General features: G+C 42.1%; 1 protein-coding gene across 1 annotated transcript; it reads right to left on the reverse strand.

The window, feature by feature from the left end:
• Positions 1-14,038: 14,038 nt before the first annotated feature.
• LOC145407562 (uncharacterized) lies at positions 14,039-15,184 on the reverse strand. The gene has a single exon (XM_080278489.1). The coding sequence runs from the start codon at positions 15,182-15,184 to the stop codon at positions 14,039-14,041; it is 1,146 nt and encodes a 381-aa protein (XP_080134615.1).
• Positions 15,185-18,414: the final 3,230 nt, after the last annotated feature.

Below are 18,414 nucleotides of genomic sequence, written 5' to 3' on the forward strand. Positions count from 1 at the left end.
ATCATTACCACATTCACATTCGCTCCAAAACTCTGCAGACACTCATCAACATCATTCCAGAAAGACTCCCTCTCTTGTTCATCCCTTTCACTACCAGGCCCATATGCACTCACAAACACCCACAACTCACGTTCAAATTTCGCTTTCACCCACATCAGTCTCGGTGACACCTCCTTCCATTCAATCACACACTGCTGCACTTCCGGACTCACTAACAAGGCCACACCTTCTCTTGCCCTTCCTCTATCAACACCTGACAATCTTCCATTTACACTTCCAAACATATATTCCCCCTTCCCTTTCATCTTCGTTTCACTCAAAGCTAACACATCCAACTTTCTTCTCACAAACATTCTCCCAATCTCCTCCCTTTTAGCCTCAATCGTACTACATCCACGCACATTCATAGACCCAATCTTCAGGGTACGGGGATAACTCCATCCCCCGTCCCTTTCTCTGGCCTGTCTCTTTTTAGGAACCAAAAAAACAGAGGAGGGGGTCCCTAGTCCCCTCACCCCGCCCCTTTTAGTCGCCTTTTACGACACGCAGGGAATACGGTGGCAGTATTCTTCCTAACACAACCCGGCCGCAGAGTAGTAGCACCACCCCATAGTGCGGCCAGGTTGTGTCCCCCCCGCCACAGGGGGGTAGTAAGGTAGTCAAAGAATTTTTGATAGTAGAATTAGGAGATAAGTAAACAGCACAGATAAATTTAGTCAAAGAATGACAGGAAAGCCGAAGCCAGAGAGCAGAGAATTCAGAAGAATCAAGTTCAGGAACACGAGAGCAAGATAGGTCGCCGCGTACATATACGCAGCAACCACCTTTGGCTTTGAAATGAGTATAGAGAAAGTTGGAGAATACAGAAAAGGGTTTACTGTCAGTTGCCTCAGACAGTGAGTCTCAGTAAGAAAGAGAAGGTGAGATTTAAGAGGAGAGGTGGTGTTCAACAGACAGAAAGTTAGAGGAAAGGCCGCTAATGTTGCAGACATGAAGAATAAGTGAGTCAGACAGTGGATCCAGGCAACTCAGAGTGTCGTTACCGGGAGAGAGCGGATGGTAGGGGCATTTATTGTTCCCTTCCCTGGGGACTCCAAGGCATTGCTGTTTTGCACCAGTTTTCTTTTATTAAATTTTGAAAAGGAAATGTAGTGTGTACTGTGCATGTAGTTTAGTGATGATAGTTAGAGAAACTTGTATTGGAGAGCATGCTGGCCTACTCTCTGTGTTACTGAAACACTGAAAAGGTTCAGCAAAGGGGGATGGTCAGCAACTAGTCCTGAGGGCTGATGAAACGGGAGCTTCAGCTCTCCCTGTCATCAGCTTTCCATCCACCTTGGGAATGCTGCCCTGCTCGACTGGTGCTACAGTGTCAGTGTGGCCTATTGAAGATTGTAGAGCTCTGGTACTTGTCAAAACAGTGAAGTGTTGCTGGCAAGCATTATATGTAACTATTTGGTGGACAAAGACTGTGAACTTGAGAAGCCAGTGTTTATTTACCACACCTGAGGCGATCTTGTTCCACACCAAAAGGTTGACCATAGGAAGAACAACTCACTGGATAACGTCCAACCTATGCTGAACTGCTGTTGCTGGAGCCTGTGGCAGTGTGGGGCAGAGATGTAACAGTGAAGTCAGGAGTGTGGATCATTAGAAAAATGCTGCAGTGTGTCTAATTTTCGATATGGAGCAAGGGGGTGTGCAGACAAGGAGCCGAGCTTGGCAGGAGAAGGAGGTGTCCCTGGCTGCAGTCATAAAACTATTACAAGCACAAAGTGTACAACTACAAGCACAAAATGATGAACAGAAGAAGCTCATGAAAGAATTCAGTGAACAGTTACAAGTACAAAGTGTACAATTACAAGCACAAACTGAAGAACAGAAAAAACTCAAGAACGAAGTCAAAGAACAGCTACAGGCACAAAGTGAACAGCTACAAATACAAAATGAAGGACAGAAGGAACTCAGAGAACAACTGAAAGCAAAAAAGGAGCATCTAGTGGCACAATATGAAGAATAGAAAGACCGATATGCATGACTTCAAGAGATATTACAGGAGCAACAGAAGGAGTTGCAACTGAGGATGCAAGGACAGCTAGACGTTTTCACGGGGGAAATGAAAGAAGAAAAGCAACAGTTGATGAAAGAAATACATGCTAAGCTTCAGCAGCGGAAGTTTGAGAAGAGCAATAATGTGATGGAGTGCAGACAGCAAGCAGACGGCCAGTTGAAGATTAGTGAGGGAATAGTGGTGGAGTGCAGACAGCATGTAGATGACCGTTTGAAGCATGTAGTCGACCATGTGATGATAATTAGTGAGATAACTGAGGCTGTACAGAAATATTGCACTGCTGAGCATCAGGTTAGTGTACAAGGAGAAGTAAAAAAAAAAAAAAAAAAAGGACAGTGTATGTTCAATCTTGAATATAAAGGTGGCATTACAGGGTTAAGTAATCAGAATGCAGGAGTTTTGAGTCCTGGACTTAACTGTGATGCCCCAGTTTTTAGGCCTCAAACTAGTGAAGTACATGGCTATAATGATTCATTTAAAAAGAAACCTTAGGAATTTGATGACAAAGTCTCTTGGGAAACATACCGGGCACAGTTTGAGTTACTCGCTGATCAGAATGGTTATGATGATAGGCAGAGGGCAGTGCAGCCTGTTACCAGCCTTAAGGGTGCGGCAATGGAGATTGTTGGGCAGATGTCAGTGGAGGAAAGGAACAATTATTAGTCCCTAGCAGACGTGCTTTAGCAAAGATATGGGACCATGTACAAGACTGAGGTTTACAGGGCAAGATTCCGGACCCCTGTATGGGCTCGAGGCAAATCCCTCCAGCAGCTTGCTCATGACCTGGAGAGCACGGCACACAAGGCATACACTGGAACAGCACTGAACCTGTTGGCTATTCTTCTGAGGGACCAGATCATCGATGCTCTTGATAGTGCAGAGCTGAAAGTGCTAGTGACGCAGGCACAACCCAGAAGCATGCAAGACTCACTAACCAGGGCTCTGGAATATGAGTCCTATGTCAGGTCCAGTACGTCCACTTTTCAGGCAGGTCATACTGCAGGATTCAAGGCAAGAAAGGGACAGGTATGTGAAGCATAAAAATTTGAAGGAAGTTGTTGGTACTGGGAAAAGCCAGGATATATGAAAGAGGACTGCTACAAGTGGAAGAGGGAACAGAAGGAGACTGGAGGAGGTTGCTGGTTCCGCGGGATGCTGGGACACAAGAAGGAGGGTTGTTACAAATGGAAGATGGAGAGAACAGAGCAGTGCAAGGAAATCTACAATTGTAACAAATGGGTGTTGGACATGTGGTGAGTTGGGACACTTCAGTTCTGAATGTCCAAAAAAAATAAAGGAGGATAAGACAAAGGCTGCAGAAGACCAGAAAGAAGCAGAAAACTAGTGGAGACTGGTGTTAATGGGCAAACAACAGCCAGCTTTTCACAAGCAGCCCCAGCATGGAGAAAATGCAAGAGAACTGTGATTGACAGTGTGTGAGTCGATGGAAGAATAGGTAAGAAGTGTTTCCCAGTGAATGATTCAATCTCCCGCTGACTTTGGTGAGGTCTCATGTGTTACATCATTGGTATTTGTGAGTCGTCAGAACAATTGTGTGGCATAACTGGGCACCATGCAGAACTTAGGGGACTCTTGGATGTCAGGGTAGAAATTGCAGGGCAAGAGGCCATGCTTCCAGTCTACATAGCCAAGATAACGGATCCTTGCCTTCTTGGTGTAGACTATCTGATGTCCATGGGATGTGAGCTGGACTTCTGCTCCACGAAGCTGAAGAACTGAGGAATGTAGGTTCATGTCACTGCAATGAGATGTACCAGTTCTGGTGGCCGGGGGAGAGTGTTTCACACTAAAATGATACCCTGAAGATCAGAACTATTGATCCAGTGCAAGGTGAGTGGCTCTTTTCACAGCTGTCTAGGTGTAGTGGAACATGATGTATGGTGCAAGATGAAAGCCAGAGTGATGATGGGGAGAGCTTTGGTGGAAACAGGTGCAGGTGAAGTGCCGGTTGTGATGGCCAGTTTCTCCCATGAGCCACAAAACATCAACGAGGGAGAAATTATGGGACTGTGCCAGGCGGTGGACCCTGAGTGGCATCAGTGGAAGGCTTGTGAAAAGAGTGTAGTCAAAGAAGATGGGAGTCAGCCAGACCACTTACGAGGCCTGTTTTCAAGGAGTTGCCAGTGCCTGAATGACTCACAAGTGTGGTAGTTAAGGCAAATGCTAGTGAAGTTTGCTGATGTCTTTTCCACCGGAGAGCTAGACCTGGAATGCACAGATCTGGTAGAACATTGTACGAGAAGCATGTCGAGGCATGCGATATGAGATGTTTTGCTGCCGTGGCAGCTTACTTGGATCTGATGGAACCAGTGTCTGATGAGTCAGAGTATGTTGTCAGACAAAAGTGAGAATGAAAATGAAAGTGCTACTATAACAGAAAAAAAAAAAAAAACTTCAAGTTTATATCGAATGGCATACGTCTAGCAGTGGAGGAGCTCCAGCACCAATGGTTTTGACAGCTCACCACATATTATTATTTTTTTTTGCATAATTTTTTAAATCATTTTACTCAGGAAATTATGGTCTGTTTTTTTGGTGTGGAATAGTTTACCAAAACAATTATCTTTGTATATCTCAAAACCCCTGTGTGTGGGACATCCAACCAAAAAAATACACCACAAGTCAAAGGGTTAAACAGCAAGCTCAGAGGATGGCACCAACTCAACAGCAAGAAATGGAGAAGGTAATGGAGAATCCCCAAAGTCAAGGAGTGAAAGAAAAGTCCAGCAGTCCTTGGGCATCAGGATTTGTTCTGGTAAGGAAGAATGATGGCTCAGTGAGGTGTTGTGTGGATTACTGAGCCTTGAAATAAATGACCCTGAAGGATGCATATCCCTTGCCAAGAATTGATGACATGCTGGGTGCTCTGTCGGGTGCCAAGTCGTTCTCCACCCTAGACACGAAAGCATTATATCACCAGGTCAAGGTTGAAGAAAAGAACAAGGAGAAAACAGCCTTTTCATTCAGGCGGGCTTTAAGCCACTTCAAAGTGATGCCTTTTGGCCTATGTAACGCCCCAGCTACTTTTGAGCATCTCATGGATCAAGTACTGCAAGGCCTGCACTGGCAGACAGCTCTCATCTATCTTCATAATGTAATTGTGTTTTGACAGACTTTTGACCAGGAATTGGAGAGGCTGTCAGAGGAGTTCAACAGGATCCGAGCAGTGCTCCTCAAGCTGAACCCGAAGAAGTGCTACTTGTTTCAGAAGGAAGTGAAATACCTGGGACACATTGTTGGAGAGGGTAGCGTCCTTACTGAACTGTAGAACGGGGCAGCTGTGAAACACTGACCAGTTCCAACGTGTGTGAAGGAACAATGGAGTTTCCTGAGCTTGTGTGCCTACTATCAGCATTTTATCAAGGACTTTGCGATGATAGCTGCATCTCTGCACAAGTTGTTGGGGAAGAGGCAGAAGTTGACGTGGACTGCAGTAACTCAGAAAGCCTTCGATGAACTCAAGCATGCATTGGCAAGCTCTCCAATGTTGCCATACCCAGATTGGAGGCAGCCATTCATCCTGGACTGTGACACTAGTGACCAGGGCATTGGTGGAGTCCTGTTGCACAAGAAGGATGAGAAAGAGTATGTGGTGGCGTATTCCATCAGGAAGCTCAGCCCACCAGAGTGGAACTGCAGTGTGACCCACAGGGAGCTCATGGCAGTGATGAAGGGCTTTCATTTCTTTCATCTTTTCTTGTATGGGTCCTACTTCATCACCAGGACAGACTATGCAGCACCCAAGTGGCTGAAGTCATTAAAGAATCCAGAAGGACAACTGGCATGCTGTCATGGGAAGTTGGACCAGCACAAGTATGAGGTGCAGCACCGTCCTGGGTGGGCACATGGCAATGCTGACAGCTTGAGTCATCGGCCTCATGACCCAGATTGCAAGCAGCGAAGTATGAAAGATGATCGTAGCAAGAAATGCAGCCGTACTGCAGTGATAGGGTCAGCGTCCGATGAAGAAGACCTGAAGGACGATGCAGATTTACAACCAATGCTAGAATTGGTGCAGCAGAGTACAGTGCGACCACCTTAGGAAGAGGTTTCCAGGTTCAATCCTGTGAATAAGATCTACTGGAGTCAATGGGACCTTCTTCGTTTGAACAACAAACAACTGGAGTGTCAGTGGGAGACACTATGTGGCCTCAGCAAGTATAGGCAACTGGTAGTTCCAAAGAAATTGAGGTCCAAGATCTTGGATGAGTCCCATAACCAGATCACTAGTGGACACCAGGGAGTGAAGAAAGCCATAAATCGGCTGTGACAGAGGTTCTACTGGACTGGCATGTGGCACAATGTTGAAGAGTGGTGTTGGGCCTGTGATGTATGCTGTACCAATAAGGGACTCAGGAAACTTGGTTGCATTTTTCTTCAGCTGTACCAAGTGGGTGCAGCAATGGAAATAGTAGCGGAGGACATTGCTGGACCTCTGCCACTCAATGAAAGAGGAAACCGGAATATATATGTCGCCATGGACTACTTCACAAAGTGGCCAGAAATCTATGCTGCAACTGTTACTCAAGTGTTGGTTAACCAATTATTCTGTTGTTTGGGGATTCCACAAGAGCTACATTCAGACCAGGGTAGAAACATCAAGTCTGCTGTGTTCCGTTAGTGCTACAAGTTACTGAGTATTAAGAAGACCAGAACTACCCCACTAAGGCCAAAATCAGATGGGATGATGGAGAAATTAAACTGGCCCCTTGAGCAAGAATTGGCCAAGTACTGTGTAGAGGGACAGAGGGAATGTGACCAGAAATTACTGCATTGCTGATGGCATATCCTTCTGCATCTGATGAGTCAACCAGCTACACCCTTGCAAAACTGATGTTGGGCCATGAGTTACATTTGCCAGTTGACCTGTTAATAGGAAGACCACCTGGTGAAGAGCTGCGTACTGACACCTCCAGCAATTCAATAAATCTTCAGGAAAAGCTGGCAGAGGTACATCATCAAGTACAAGAGTCCTGAAGTTTTCAGGCGAAATGATGAAGCGCAAGTATGATGCCAAGGCAAGTGGGGTGAGCTTCAAGGATGGTGACAGAGTTTGGCTGTACAATCCTCAGCAGATGAAGGGGCAGTCAGCGAAGCTGCAGAGCCTGTGGGATGGGCCCAACAACGTGAAGGACCGCCTGTCAGACGTAAGGTACCGAATTTGGGGAGGCAGGAAATCTCGCTCAAAGGTGGTACACATGAGTAATCTGTAGCAGTATCATGGGCCAGGACAGTACAGCTGCGACATCTTCGAGGAATCGTGCTCACCTATAGCCAAGGATGTTGAGGATGATGAAGGAGCTGAAGTACAAGAGGAGGGTGACAATTTCCCGAGGGAAGAAGTGAATCACAAGGAGGACCAAGTCATTCCAGGAGGGGTGGACTGCGTGGAGGAAAGGGACATCGTCAGAAGCGGAATGGGGATGACATGATAAGATGAAGGATTATTTTGTGTATAATTAGGTGTTTCATCAGGATTAATGATTATGTCTGTAAGTACTCTGTAGTTTTGTCAGGACAACAAAATGACTAGGGAGGGGGTAGTGTTGAGAAGCGGGATTTGCTACATAGGAAGTACTGAAAGGTTCTCAGTACTTCTCATATTTTTCAGTTAGGTGTCAGAGTTGCCAGTTAGCTTGCTACGTGTGAGTAGAGGCATTTTGTAAAGTTATGCATTAAGTTTTGTTCTTTTTCTCTATAGTGTTTCATTAATGTGATTGTGAAATTAAGTAATTTTGTTACAGTTTGTATGCTAAATAATTAAGAGTGTTACCTAGTATCAGAAAAGTCTGGAGTATTTTGAATGTCTCCGAGTGGCAACTGTTGCTCCTTCGAGTATGTACTAGAATTTTGGAGAAATAGGAAAGGATATTTAAGGAGGTGGAATAGCCTAGATGACTCAGTTTCGTTTCAGTTTTATTTTCAGTGCAGTTCAGTGTCAGGTCAGTGTAACTGTAGCTTAGTGAAGATTGAACAACTCCGGTACTTGTGGAATCAGTGAAGTATAGTTGGCAATGATTAAGTGTAAGTATTGGTGAATAAAGACCGTGAACTTGAGAGGCCAGTGTTTAATTACCACGCCTAAGCCGATCTTGTTGGAAACCGAAAGGCTGACCATAGGAAGAACAACTCGCTGGGCAGCCGGGGAGCGTCGTATCTCAGTGGTAGGGTGTAGGGCTTGAGACCGTGAGGTCGAGAGTTTATGCCACATCCAGGTGGCTGGCGTGCTGGGAGGGGTATCGCTCTCCCGTCAGCCAAACAGGGCTATATGATCTAACAAGGTTTAGCTTGGGGGGGATTATTCCTCTTATTTTATTAGCTTGGCACCATCCTTCCTATGCTGAACTACTGCTGTTGGAGCCTGTGGCAGTGTGGGATGGAGTTGTAGTATACTCGTGTGTGTGTGTATATATATATATATATATATATATATATATATATATATATATATATATATATATATATATATGTTTATCTATCTATCTATCTATCTATATATATATATCTATATATGTATGTATGTATATCTATCTATCTATCTATATATATATATCTATATATGTATGTATGTATATCTATCTATCTATATATATATCTATATATGTATGTATGTATATCTATCTATCTATATCTATCTGTATATATCTATCTATCTGTATATACATATTTCTTTCATTCTTTAATTATTTATATATCAATCATACTTCCTCCAGTCTCTTGGTAGTTTATTAGTTCGTCACTGAAAAGGTCGGACGCCTTTTGACAAGTTCTGTAAGGCTCTGAGTATTATCTTTCCTTTCCCATATCATCATCATCAGCAGCAGCAGCAGCACCTTCACCCAACTTCCTTTCCCACCCCAAGTTGGGGTGAAGTCACCTATAATAATTAATGAGATGACTGTTCTTTCCTACACTAGTGGATGGGCGCGCTTTGTATTTACTTCAGGGAGTCAAGCAGGTGACAAGAAAAACACTCCGTGCCTATACTCGGTTCCACGGAGTCTGACCCACTGATTTTGCCGGCTGAGGACAGGCGGAAATGGTAACACTGCGCCGTGTCCTCGGGCGGTGATTGGTCAATTTCCATCGTATTTGAACGTGCGTCAAATTGAATTTGTATTCCTACCAACCTCCTCATTTATTCGTAAGATACAGAATTATACGGCTGCAAATTAATGCAATGATATCTTTAGTGATAAATATGTCCTTTTTAATTTATTAGAGATAAACCTGAACGACACTGATAACAAAACTAAGGCGCTACTGGACGCAGACGGACAACAGTTAAGGACAGAAGCAGGCCTAATGATAATTATGATTTATTTGTTTATATTGTCATTTCACTATGATTAATTTCGTTCACACTTTACGCGGTTTAATTGTAGCGGCATGGTACAAGTTATTATTTTCTCATGGGGTTTGCTTTTATCTTTCCTTTATTCCGTCATTAACAAATACTCGGTTCATTTAAGGGAAGGCAGAGAGGGAAGTAGAGGAGAAGGACGGTGAGAGAACTTCCAGTACAGGTAAGTATAAACAGAACAAGAAAGGTAAGAAAAATGTTGTTGTTGTTGGAGACTCCCGGGTGAGATATCTGAACAGGGACATGTACACTCCACTCGCTAAACATGTGTGTCTTCCAGGGGCCAGGGTGGCTAATGTGGTAGAAAAAATTTCAAATATCGTAAAGGAAAGTGGTGACAAACCCACTGTGTGCCTCAGTGTAGGAGGCAATGATATTAGTAGCCGTAAGAGTGAGGTACTGTGGAAAAGGTACAAGATGATGTTAGAAAAGGTTAGGGAGAGGGGAGGAACCCCTGTAGTGCTTGGTGTTTTACCAAGGTGGCGGGTTGGAAGGGAATGGTTGAGCAGGGCAATAGGGTTTAATTGCCGCCTTGAAAGGTATTGCAAAGATAATGCAATACCTTTCATAGACAGCTGGGACCGGTTTTATGGACGGAGTGCCTTGTATAGTTGGGATGGGACTCATCTTAGTAGGCAGGGAGTTACTGTTTTAGCTGGAATGATAGATAGGGAGTTGGAGGGATTTTTTCGAGATTGAGAAGTAGGTGTACAGGAAGATGCAGCAACTACACTCAGGAATCATTATTACCATGTTTGGATAGATGCATCAATACTTGCAAAATTAAGAACAAAAGTTCAACCATTAGTGTAGATACATCCACTCAGGCACCTCAAATTGAGCAGGCGAAGATAGATGATAGAACAAGCGATGATAGAAGGGCGATAAGCGATAGTACAAAAAATTGTTATATTAGTAAAGTAAAGAGTTTCCCAGTTATTAATAAAATAAATAACAGCAAATGCCACGGTAGAGGCATAACTACTAGTATTAATCTGAAAGTGTATTACACAAACAGCCGGAGTTTACGTAATAAAATGGATGAACTGAGGGCTTTAATTTGTACAGAGAAAATAGACATTGCCGTTATTAGTGAAACTTGAATGAATACAGACACTCGAGAATTTTTAGCAGAATATCAGATAAAAGGCTATAATATTTTTGTGTCAAACCGTCAGGGAAGAAAGGGGGGAGGGGTAGCTATTTATGTAAAGGATTCATTAAACTGTTACAATAAAGCAGACATTAAAGAAAATAGGGACACAGAAAGTGTCTGGGTTGAAATTAGTAACAATAGGGAGAAATTAGTCTTAGGAGAAATTTACAGATCTCCTAAATTAAGTAGAGCTGATAGTAAATACCTTTGGGAGGAAATTAGGAAAGCATCACAGTCCAGCTTAGTAATAATTGTAGGGGACCTTAATCTGCCAAGGATAGATTGGAGAAATCAGACAGGAGATGCAGAGTCAGAGGAATTTCTAGAGGTAGTACAGGATAATTTCCTTTATCAGTATATCAGGGAGCCCACCAGAGGTAATAATATACTAGATTTGGTTTTAGCTAATAAAGAAAATATCATTAGCGATATAGAGGTTGGTGGACGACTTAGTAATAGCGATCATGAAGAAATTAAGTTCAAATTTATTTGGGATGTCTGTTCCACTGAAAATACCTCCACCGTTCCTAATTTTCGCCTAGGAGATTTCGATGGCTTAAGAGCTTATTTTCGAACGGTATTCCACAGGGAGATTAGCTATTTGAGGGAATGTCAGGTCAGTGGGGAACCCCAGGTCATATGTCAGGCGCAGGAAACACCTGGGGATGTCCGTCAGGTGTCTGTGAGGGGGGAAGTGGTAGATAGGAATGTAGTCCAGGTGACGGAAATTAACTCAGCTCCAGTACCAAGCAGACGTTCGACCAGTGAGAAGTATAACGAGTTAATAAATATCATACACGAAGGCCAAGATAGATATATTCCTTCAAAACCGTTTAGAACTAATAATTCAGAACCTAGATGGGTAAACAACAGATTAAAATCTCTCATAGGCCAAAGGAAAGGAATATATAGAAAAATAAAACGTGGAGAGGAACACTTACGTAACCGGTACACGATTTTAAATAGAGAAGTGAAGAGGGAGATAAGAAAAGCAAAGAGAAGTTATGAAATTAAGGTTGCCAGTGAATCAAAAGAAAACCCCAAGGGTTTTTATCAAATGTACCGAACGAAAAATAAAGATAGGATAGGACCACTCAGAACAGAATCAGGTGACATTACCAGTGAAGATAAAGAAATGTGCTCCATCCTAAATAATTATTTCATATCAGTATTCACCAAGGAAAATCTAAGCCTGGTCCCTCAAGCAGCAAATATTTACCATGAGAATACGGAAAATATTCTTAGTAAAATAACCATTAGTAAGGAGGACGTATTGAAAGAAATTAATAAGTTAAAACCTCAAAAATCTCCAGGTCCGGACGATATATATGCAAAAATTATAAAGGAAACCAAAGAAGAATTATGTCAGCCACTTTTAACGTTATTTAATGACTCTTTAAGTTCAGGAGAAGTTTCAGAGGCGTGGAAAACCACAAACGTAGTGCCCATCTTTAAAAAGGGTAATAAATCAGCTGCGTCGAATTATCGTCCGATAAGTCTAACGTCAATAGTAGGAAAAATGTTAGAGTCAATTTTGGCAAATAAGATTAGAGAACACTTAGAAAAATTTAATCTTATAAACGAAAGTCAGCACGGATTCAGGCAAGGACGATCCTGCCTCACAAATTTGTTGTCATTCTACTCGGAGGTCTATGAGGTGGTAGATAGCGATAAAGCTTACGATGTTATTTATCTGGACTTTAGTAAAGCTTTTGATAGGGTCCCACACGAAAGGTTAGTTAGAAAGGTTCGAGCACACGGTATAGACGGCGATATCTTAAAATGGATAGAATCCTGGCTGAAAGGACGAAAGCAGAGAGTATTAATAAATGGAACTAAGTCGGACTGGGGATTAGTAACTAGCGGTGTACCACAGGGTTCAGTACTCGGTCCCTTATTATTTATCATATATATAAATGATCTAGGCTTAGGAGTCAATAGCAGCATCAGCAAATTTGCCGACGATACAAAAATAGGGCGTATCATTAACTCTACTGACGATTGCCATAACTTACAAAAAGACCTCGATACATTGTCCAAATGGTCTAAAACTTGGCAAATGGAATTTAACGTTGAAAAATGTAAAGTACTTAACGTAGGCAAGACCATTCGAGATACTAAATACAGCTTAGATAACAAAGAAATTAGCAAATCGGAATGCGAGAGAGATCTAGGAGTTATGATTAGTAACGACCTTAAACCAAGGCAACAGTGCATTAATGCGAGAAATAAAGCAAATAGGGTCCTAGGATTTATTTCGAGAAGCGTGAGCAATAGATCATCTAAAGTAATACTAAAACTTTATCTAGCATTAGTAAGGTCACATTTAGACTACGCAGTACAATTCTGGTGTCCTTACTATAGAATGGATATTAATTCGTTAGAAAATGTACAGAGAAGAATGACTAAAATGATATATGACGTCCGGAACCTGTCATATGAAGACAGACTGAAAAGACTAAGTCTGCATTCGCTAGAGAGGCGTAGCGTAAGGGGAGACTTAATTGAGGTGTTTAAGTGGATGAATGGTATAAATAAGGGAGATATTAGCAAGGTACTTAAAGTGAGCATACAGGATAGAACTAGAAATAATGGTTTCAAACTAGAAAAATTCCGTTTCAGTAAGGAAATAGGTAGAAATTGGTTTGGTAATAGAGTAGTAGACGAATGGAATAAGCTACCTAGTAAAGTAGTTGCTGCCTCTTCCATTGAGAGTTTCAAGCATAGGCTAGATAAGCATATGACAAATAAGGGGTGGATATAGAATAAAGAAAATCTTATAACCAATACTAATTAAAAAAAATTTTCTTTTCAGGTTACACTATGATAGTCTCTATTCTCCTTTCCCACTTTCCTGTAAAATGTCCACGCCAGTTTTTCTATACGGCGTGGTGTTCTTTCTGACTTTTTCCTGCTGGCTTCGGCTGGAGGGTTTGGAGGGCGGGGGAGAGCCTTCTTCTTTGCTATCCTTATCTCATTCTAGTAGTTCAGTTACTCTTCTAGGAGCTGCCTAGCATGGGCCAACCGGCCTACTGCAGTTATCCTCTCTTCTTATGTTCTTATGTTCTGCAATAATGTAATCCATTACTTTCCGGGTCTCTCTTTCTCTCTCTCTCTCTCTCTCTCTCTCTCATGAAATGGCTCAGGAAAATAAACACCAAACGTATTACTGTAAGAAAAGAAAAATTTTTACTGAATCTGACTATGAATACAAACAAAATAATGTAGCTCTGTAAAGCTACTGTTACCTATGAAGGTATTGAAAATGTGTGTTTATTAAGAACAGCATGTATTGACCCCAGTGAGATTGTGTGTGTGTGTGTGTGTGTGTGTGTGTGTGTGTGTGTGTGTGTGTGTGTGTGTGTGTGTGTGCTCACACAAATCGTAATTAAGAAAAGCTAAGCATATCTAAGGTAAGGTTGTATATTTAGATCTCCATATCACTTTCCTCTTCACTTGGATCGTCCACACTACTTTCGTATGATGCCACATTAATTACAAAATTTTCAACATAATGATCTTGTGCAATGTCCTTGGCCCTAAATTCAGCCTCAGTTTTTAGTGTGTGGTCGATGCATTTCCGCCAATGTTCAGATGTTATGTTGTTGATTGCCTCGTAGGTTATTTGCTCAATTCTCTTCAGGTACTGGTTACCATTAGACTTTTTCTGCTTCACTTCAGTTTCCACCTGTGCCCAAATTAGTTCAATGGGGTTCAGCATGCAGTGGTAGGGGGGTAGCCTGAGTACTCTATGTCCGTGACTAAGTGCTATCTGACCAATTTCGTATTCTTGCTTTGACTTGTGTTTTTTACAGATCTGAAGTAACTGTACTTTAGTAGCAGAGGGATCATAGGAGATGTTGTTTGAAGCTAACCACTGTAGTAGTTCATCTTTTCTGCTGCTGGTTGTTGGCACTTTACAGGTGATTTTTGAGTGGTATGGTGCATTATCTAAAACTATTAGTGATCCTTCACTGATGTTGGGAAGTAATTGTTCTTGGAACCGGATCTTGAACCGTTCATGGTCCATAGCATCATGGTAGTCCCTCTTTGACCCATTCTTGGACCGGAACATCAAAAGAGCTCCAGGTATGAAGCCTTGGTGACCACCAGCATGAACTATGGTGAATCTGGCACCTCTCCCCGTCTTAAGTTTAAGGCCAGCTGTTCCGTCTGGATCAGTCCAACAACGCTCAACACAGATGTTTTGGTTGATCCATGTTTCATCCAAAAAGACCACCGGACGGGGATGGGAACTTGCTCTGTTGTTGTTCATTTCTCGAAGGTATTCTTTTGTGGCTGCCACACTGTCCTTCCTTTCCATCAAAATTTTCCTTCCACTTTGCACCTTGTTATACTGAAATCCCAGTTGTCTTATTATTCTAAATAATGAAGTTCGACACCTCTTGAAATTCATAGGAGGCTCCTGGACTTTCTTTAATAAAGCCGAAATCGTTGGCAGTTCACCTCGTTCATAAAATGCCAGCAGCTCTCGTCTGATGCATCCTTGGTCAAAACTGTCCAGATTTCCTACGATGGGCGATGGTCGTACACGTTTAGGAGGTGAACACATTATACCATTAGGTGACTTAGAAGCCTCTGCTATTATCCTCTGGATAGTTCTGTAGCTGACTCCAGTTGCTTTTGCTGTTTTCAGTGTCACTTGTAGTTGTGTTTCACACAGACCCTCCCTCGTAAAAAACTCGGTGAACGTTCATTATAATATTTCGACTCTGACTTCCATAATTGTGTGGGGACCGTTGGAACTTTTTGTCAGAGCCTGTGTGTTGCTCTGTACTTGCAGTGCAGGTGGCGGTAGTATTAGTGGTAGTGGTAGTAGTAGTAACAGTGGTGGTAGTACTAGTATTACTACTTGTTGTTGCTGTAGTAGTTGTTGTTAGTGTTGTGGCGGTGGTGGAGGTAATGTCATGCTGGTTCCATGCATGTTGTTCAGTACATACCTGCCGACAAATCTTTATTTCAGGCAACACATCCTAAGCAGGAATATATTAAAAATAAACGAAAAACCTACAGATGAACCCGTCAATCGTAAAGATTATACTATATATAAATAATTTCATACTTCTAACAAGTATAGGAAACCTATGCAATACTTGACTCTTGTGCTGCTTTATGTTATAATATAGGTCATCAATTATGCAGTGTTTATGGCACTATTTAAAAAGGATTTTGGGCAGTCAAGTCTTTTGACATGGTTATTACAACAGCTTCATAAATTTGAAAGGATGCTTACGTAATGTCTATATAACACAACTAAGAAAATCTACAGATATTTTTGGCTCCTTTCTGTTATCCTACCAGCCAGGGCTACGTAAGTTGAGCAGGCGTTTGCAGCTAGCCTACAGGCCATATTCGGGTGCTATCACGTCGCAAACATGGCCTACTGTCTCGCTCGCTGTTACCTCTACACCAGCACTGCTATTAACTGATTGTACTAATTCATATAATCGTTCTTCCTTATTACTATTAATTACCAACAAGTAATGGAACTACAACCCACGATGAATATTAACACGACGGAGGAGTACAGAAACTATTTGCTTGAGAACAATTTTTGAATTATGAACTGTACATAGCATCATCACACACTACGACTAAGTTAGGACTAAATATACCAAAAATTCTTACAGTAGATGAGGTAATGAAGGGCATGGTGTAGACTGTGACAGTGTAGTAGTAGTGGGAAAAACATTCGAGCCTACAAAGGACCTACGAAACCACCTTGTTCTGAACGTCTGAATTCCAGCGACAATCGCCAACACTTGTCCGTATGCGTCCAGTTGCGACTTTACTTAGTTTTGTTATCAGTGTCATTCAGGTTTATCACTAATAAATTAAAAGGGACATATTTATCATTAAAAGATATCATTGCATTAATTTACATCTTTATAATCCTGTATCTTACAAATAAATGTGCGGGGTGGCAGGAATACAAAGTCAACAGGGCGCACATTCAAACACAACGGAAATCCACCAATCACCGCCCGAGTGCATCGTGCAGTGTTACCAGATCCACCTGTCCTCGGCTGGCAAAATCAGTGAGTCAGACTCCCTGGAACTTAATTGTGCTGAAGGACCGCTTGCAGGAACTTCTCTCACTGGCAGAGCGAGAATCAGCCGGCGTGGCATTGTTTAGGATGGCATAATTTATGGCCTCACCTTAAGAACTTGAAAGTGAATCTGGCTCCAGACTTGGTTTTGTTTCTCTTTTGTTACATTGCTTCCCGGAAAGAGCACTTTTTTTTTCTTGTCTACAACCTTTGGCTTTCTTTTTGCATACATAAAAGATGAAAATAAAGATTTAAGACTGAATGAGTTTGAAAGATGTCGGGATTAAGCGGTGCTGAGTGGTCTTTTACAATTGGAGACTCAAAGATTGCAAACTGTATTATTAAACCTCTTGCCATACCCCCCCCCCTCTCTCTCTCTCTCCCCTTGCAGCGCGATATTACTTAAGAAACTTCTGTGGGAAGAAGTGTGTTGAAGCGCGCACCAATCCTCTTTCCGGCGTCCATGTGGCCACCCGCAGCGGCTGAGTGTCTGGACTGGTGAACGGGAGCATTGAGTGCACGCTCACCCTGTACACCAACCGGAAAAAATGGAAATGGTTAAGATGTACATGAGAAAACAAACGATTAGTGCACGGTAATTGATTAACTCTCCACCAAATATCTTGTTACCGACTTACTCTGCACAACAAACAACAATCATTGTAACTGGTGAACCCTATACAACACAGTGGGAAATCCTTAGGGAGAGGGAAAGATTGTTGGGTAAAGAAATACAGGTCACAAGGGGAAAGAGATTACCGATCCCAGCACAGGTGTGTGTGTGTGTGTGTGTGTGTGTGTGTGTGTGTGTGTGTGTGTGTGTGTGTGTGTGTGTGTGTGTGTGTGTGTAAGTAGTTAAACCTGTAAAAAACCATTATCATAACTACATAGCCCTGGACACCACACAACGAGTATTTCAAGAAATTCATCCAGAACAAGAAACGGGTAATGTAACAGGTTAACCTTGTACAATATCCACATCTGGAGTAGAGGGCAGTGTTGCGGAGGTTTAGCTATGCAACAATAATGCATCACATTTACTTGGGCATTTCAGCAAACGTGTGCCATAAGTGTAGAATCAACCTGGCCTCCGCTACACACTAATATTGTCCCAGGTGTAAATGTGATCATCTGCACAAAAAAGAACGAGTACAGGCAGTACTTTTATGGACAGCTTTCTAACTGGTATAAGAGGCTTCGTGGCAACTCTTCTTTATCGACATATATATATATATATATATATATATATATATATATATATATATATATATATATATATATATATATATATATATATATATATATATATATTATGTGTCCGACTCTGGGCATAGGCCCAGTAGTCCTCCTACATACCGTACACCTCTCTACATGTCACCACTTCGGCACTAAGACCCACCGTCCATATTGAATACATGCTAGGGCTCTCATACAGGGCTGGTGTATTGGTATTAGCGGGGGTATATTTACGACATGTCGGCGGGTCATCTGGTAGATCAGGAAAGTCTGCTTTTTATGAAATTCAAATTCTTAAACTGTTCCCTGCCCCAGCCGGGACTGCAGGCCGCCTCTCTACCGATTCAGCCACCGCATATATATATATATATATATATATATATATATATATATATATATATATATATATATAGATATAGATATAGATAGATAGATAGATAGAGATATATATCATCATCATCATCAGCCGTTGAGGTCCACTACAGGACCGGGCTAT

Source organism: Coenobita brevimanus, chromosome 8 (assembly GCF_032717465.1).
Source record: "Coenobita brevimanus isolate Jiangsu-jjx chromosome 8, ASM3271746v2, whole genome shotgun sequence".
Classification (NCBI taxonomy): Eukaryota; Metazoa; Arthropoda; class Malacostraca; order Decapoda; family Coenobitidae; genus Coenobita; species Coenobita brevimanus.

Excerpts from the sequence above, each read along its gene's own strand:
- LOC145407562 (XM_080278489.1), bottom strand. The coding sequence starts at position 15,184 with ATGTGTTCACCTCCTAAACGTGTACGACCATCGCCCATCGTAGGAAAT.